The following is a 4,986-nucleotide window of genomic DNA, read 5'->3' as shown; positions in this document are numbered from 1 at the left end:
CGAACCCCCCACAGACATGGCGCAGATTTTCCTGCAACCAAAATCAATCAGGACCTGCTCCAATGCCTCCGGTTCTATCTCATTTGTAAGTTTATTTTTCGTCAAGTCGTTACGAGCACATGCACGCCACACGTTTCCCGTGGCGGCAACAATCATAGAGTGTTCCTTCTGACAGACGTATTCCGGATTCAGCGATGCCGAAGAAAGCAGAACGCCATTTCCATCCAGAAGAATAACGGCTTCAACACCATTCCCCAAAGCGCTCTTCAAAGAACTGTTGATAAAAGATGCATCGAGCATTCGCCCTCCTTCTTGGTTATAAAAACAACGACAACAACAGAAAACAAACAAACGACAACAAAAAAAAGCAGTCAATAAAATCAAAAAGTTGCCTGCAGAAACCATTAATTTTTTTTTTCCTCCTTTTTTTTTTTGATGAGAAAAGGCATCCGCCCCACAAACACAAATGTGGAAATGACAACAACACACACACACAGAGAGAGAGAGAGAGAACAAAGGGATTGCTCTTATCCATACTTTTTTACTCCCAACAAAGAGAATGACTACACCAACATCACTACGAACAAATGCATTCCATTCGTACCGGGGAGTCCTCACCAAAAGTGGAAGGCCTCATAAACCCCAAATACACGCAGAGAAAAAGAACTACGTTTGATCGCGCCTGTTTCTATGTTTTGGGCAGAAAAGCTCAAATTTTTTCTCGTCCAGGAAAGCCCCAGCGTCCACTGCACACCGTAGATGATAGCTCCTTTGGCATCGACTATTTACACAACCAATGGGTGCACCGAGTTGTCTACAATAAGCACATTTAATGTCTCGACACCTCTTCAATACGGCATCTATGTTTTTTAATGTTGCCTCCTGCGTATCATAGTACACTTCTGGACACCACAGGGCACATCCCAAGTGGACGTAATGGTCCTCATAGTGATTAAGGACACCAGTGGCGCCGTGGCAAAATACACAGGTGGCAGGAGGTGCTGCATCCTTCTCTGAGCGGCATCGAGTGAAGCCTGCAGCCGCCATCGCATCATCTTCATTTCTTTTATTTCTTTTGAGTGAAATGAGGGAAAAATCTGGACTCAAAGAGAATGGGGAACCCCCAAGAATTTCCGATGCCTTGTCAATAGGAGCAGTGCAGTTTAAACTAGGATCCGGTAAAGTGTCGCACGCACATTGAGGGCCACTACCCAAGGATAACATCGCCTGCGTCGGAGAGATAACGGCATGCGTACATGCGGCAGGAGTCAAATATTGATCATCGTCTTCCTCATCTCTCCTCTCAAAAGGAACGGGGGACAGATCATTCTGACTATCCAAAGAGTAAATTGAGGCAGCTTGAGTAAGAAGCAAAGAAGATTCAGAATCCTGTGTCATTATTCCAATTCCTTGGGATTCTTTCACCTCCTCCAGTGTTGGAGAAGCCAATAGGGGCAACTCCCTTGAGGCCTGACTCTCCACCGGGGTGGGCAGAGTAAACTCTTGACGACGTGGGACTTGCATGATTTTCACAGATCCAAACGTCACGTGCTTCATTTTTCGTTGCGAGAAACCCCCGGCCGGTTTCAAGACCATCGTTGCCCCTTCCCTTTTTCTTTCGGTTTCTGCTGGACATGATCAACAGGATAAAAAAAAAAAAAAAAACAGAGAAAAAGCGCGGAGACGGAGTCAGTAGTGAGTACATGACAAATACCACACCGCTCTCACTCACTTTCCATCTCTTTCTCTCATTATCGCTAATTCTCTTCTTCTAACCTCCTCCCCATCGATGCGAGCGTCATCACACCACACAGACACACACACAGAGAGAGAGAGAGACGCAGAGAACAACAGAATGAAGTGAAAGGGAACGAAGTAACAATGCAAATACAGAGAAGCAAACAGCAGTGGTCGAACAGCATCAGTTCCTAAAAAACACCACCGGCTCCTCCAACATTGCTACCCGCTTGAACGGCAAATCATGCGCAAAGTCTTGCGGCACATACCGAGACGGTGATGGCAGAATTCTGTCAAGGAGATCAAACGTTGCCAAAAAGGAGGCGACTAACGATCCATTAAAGAGACGAAAGTATGTCTCTTGCTTTTGAAAGGTGGCCAAATGTTTCTGCATGACTTCCATTTCCCGTAGTTTCTCCGTCTGCCCCTTGATGGCGAGAGGGGATGCATTTGTTTTCCCCATCTCATAAATTTTGCGTCTCTGCCTCCACATCTCCACCATAAACTCATAGTACTTATTCTCTTGCCCATGGCGCATACTCGCGGAAAAAAGATACCATGGGTGTGGTGTCAATTTCTGCGCCTCCACTGCAAAAAGAGCAGCAACCGATGAAATTATCGTGCGTCCCGCATGCGGATCGTCCACAGTCAATTTTCGAACAGCCATGCCACGCGGCATCCGCGACTCGACAAAACTTTCCATGCTTAAAACCTTCACCCCCTCAAAATCACAAAAACAAATATGTGGTACCCCATCCTGCACCCAAACAAAACCCACATCGTCCCAAGTGGACTTCAGCAGAACCTTCGATAGCAGGCTGTACAGCATGTGATCCAATCGAGGTAGTGTGTACCACCGGTTGCAGATGGCAATCACATCTCCGGTTTGTAATTCACTCGGTGGCAACTCCGTAACCTGCCACGTTGCACGATAGTACAAATCTCTCCCCTCCGCCACGATAAGGATTGATATGGGAACCGCCTGGCATATTGCCTTGAGATGAATTCGTATCTTCTGACGCCATGCTAGGCGCGGGCCGACACTTGCCATAACGATGTGCGTTATGACCGTCGCGGGTTCCGTGGCGCTAACACAAGCAGCCCACCACAGAAAATAACAATAATAAAAAACAGCAACAAAAGGCAAAAAGAAATACGAGCAAAGAGCAGTAAAAACAAATCACAAAGAAAGTTACACACAATAAAAAAAAATTCCTTTTTTTTTTTCCAGCGTGTCTCCATGTGTGTTCTTGTATGTCCGCTTCTCAAAATTTCACTCTTCCTCCCTGCATTCCTCGTGATTGGATCGTGTCTTATTTTATTTCTGAATCTTTTTCTGCACGTGCGATATAGGCGCAAGAAGAGGCAGAGAGCTGCTGGTGTGGAAGGCGCATCGGCTTGAATTCTTTTTTCGTTTAATGTCGTTGAAAATTCATTCGCCGCCACGACTGCAGCCCGGGAAGGCACATACACAGAACTGAGAAATAGTGACAATGATAAAGGAGAAAGGATAAGTAGACGATAGAAAGAAAGGAGACGGTGGAAAAGAACACAAATGCGGAAACAATAATATTGTACAAGCTTCTTCACGCATTATTACTTTCAGACCCTCTTTCTTTTTCCAGTTGTTCCTTTTCTTGCAGTGGGTACACTTTTCTCACCTTTCCTCTGCTTGTTGTTCGTGGTAAACTAGTGGCCTATAGTTGTTGCAGTGTGGCGGCAGCGCGGAGGGAGCGGTTTTCCATGGCAAGCTTCTCCAACTCATTTGCCATCCGCTCGACAAGGGCATCGCATTCTTGACGCTCTGCCTTATAACGACTACGTTCCTCTTCATATTGAGCAACAATCTGCTTACGTTCCTCTTGATTGCGTGCAGATACATCTGCCAAACGGCGCTCTAACGCATTTAATTCTGCTGTAAGACCTGCAACGGTGGATTCAAGCCCCTGTACAGATTCACTGTGCTCATTTTTGATGGAAGACGGAGAACTTGACAAGATCTTCTGCTGTAATTCAAAAAGTTCACGTCGGAGTAAATCATTGGTCCTTTGCAGGTTGGCTATCTGATGGTTCTTGTCATCCATATGCTGCTTGTACTCCTGTTTCTCCGTAAGGAGGATGGTGTTCTGCGCCCTGAGGTCTGCCATCTTCGACTCGGTTGCTGCAATTATCACAGCATGCTCGGATATAATTCGATCCAGCTCCGCCCTCAGTTGTTTTGATCCTTCTTCCACACGTCGCTCCTCTGCATAGAAGCGGCTTCGACTAATTTGGTCACGCTTCAAAAATTGAAACTCATTTTGTAGCATTTTCTTCTCGCGGCACATTTCCTCAATTTCCCTCTCAAGGGCCTCCACACGCACTCCCATTGCTTGGGAGTTGGATTGCGCCTTTGAAAGCAAATAACGGGAATCCAAAAACTGCTTTCCTAGCGCCTCCGTCTCCTCTTGAAACGCGGGGTTCATGCGCAAAGTATTCTCACCTCGGGACAATATCTGTTGTCGCAGTGCATCTCGTTCATTCTCCACGCGACGCAATTTCTCTTGAAGCTCCTCATGATCAAAGCAGGCATTTTTGATTGTCCCCACACTTCGGTTCATTCCCTCTCCGGGTGATTCGGAGCGATTGCCCTGAAGAATATATTGAACACGATCCCTCAAGTCGTCCATAAATGCTGTGAGCTCCTCTTTCCTCTCCAAAAGCAGGCCGCTGAGTACAATGGCATCTTCCACGCTTACAGACTCCTTCGCCACAGTGCGCATGAAGACCTCACGTGTCGCCAGGTTCTTCGTTTCGGAGGGAATTTCCCTCACCGCGGCAATAAGTTTTTTTGTTCGCGAGCTCAGGCTGTCCTCGACGATCTTTTCAAGGGTCTGGGCGATGACCTCTCGGCTCTTGAGAGGCTCCTGTGGCATAACGCAAGAAAGTTCCAGGAAGGCCGGCAGTAGGATGTCGCCCTCAATCACCTTCAAGTACCCCAACAGGTTCTGCACCATGCCCTCCAGCTGGTTGACGAGGTAACGGGCGGATTCCGCACGGCGGACGGCCTTGTCTTTGCCGTCCTCCGCGTACACCACCTCGTCAATGAGCTCCGCAAGATGCAGCTCCCGCTTTTTAAGATCTTTGTCAAGTTTTTCAATCTTGTGGTAAAGAACATTTGCCTCTACATCATACGCCGGTGGGGCAGCGGAAAGCATCTTCTTCCCTTCACTGTGCTCTAGAGACACGCACGCACAGACAAATAGGGAG

At 47.2% G+C, this 4,986-nt stretch overlaps 4 protein-coding genes across 4 annotated transcripts, besides 2 other annotated features; all 4 read right to left on the bottom strand.

Moving 5' to 3' along the window:
- Tc00.1047053503669.39 (hypothetical protein, conserved) lies at nucleotides 1–300 on the bottom strand (the record flags this gene model as incomplete). Its single annotated transcript, XM_798867.1, has 1 exon — nucleotides 1–300. A coding segment is annotated over one exon (300 nt), but the record flags the coding sequence as incomplete, so codon positions are not given.
- Nucleotides 1–4,986: a sequence feature (heterozygous, Esmeraldo-like haplotype).
- Nucleotides 319–387: a sequence feature (T-rich).
- On the bottom strand, nucleotides 667–1,596 carry Tc00.1047053503669.30 (hypothetical protein, conserved; the record flags this gene model as incomplete). Its single annotated transcript, XM_798866.1, has 1 exon — nucleotides 667–1,596. One exon carries the CDS (start codon nucleotides 1,594–1,596, stop codon nucleotides 667–669), a length of 930 nt encoding a protein of 309 aa, XP_803959.1.
- Tc00.1047053503669.20 (hypothetical protein, conserved) lies at nucleotides 1,922–2,788 on the bottom strand (the record flags this gene model as incomplete). The annotated part of the gene is made up of 1 exon (XM_798865.1): nucleotides 1,922–2,788. The coding sequence occupies one exon, from the start codon at nucleotides 2,786–2,788 to the stop codon at nucleotides 1,922–1,924; it is 867 nt and encodes a 288-aa protein (XP_803958.1).
- Tc00.1047053503669.10 (hypothetical protein, conserved) lies at nucleotides 3,435–4,934 on the bottom strand (the record flags this gene model as incomplete). Its single annotated transcript, XM_798864.1, has 1 exon — nucleotides 3,435–4,934. One exon carries the CDS (start codon nucleotides 4,932–4,934, stop codon nucleotides 3,435–3,437), a length of 1,500 nt encoding a protein of 499 aa, XP_803957.1.

The sequence above is a fragment of the Trypanosoma cruzi genome, genomic scaffold (assembly GCF_000209065.1).
Source record: "Trypanosoma cruzi strain CL Brener 1047053516271 genomic scaffold, whole genome shotgun sequence".
NCBI lineage: Eukaryota > Euglenozoa > Kinetoplastea > Trypanosomatida > Trypanosomatidae > Trypanosoma > Trypanosoma cruzi.
This window is presented reverse-complemented; position numbering and strand designations above follow the sequence as displayed.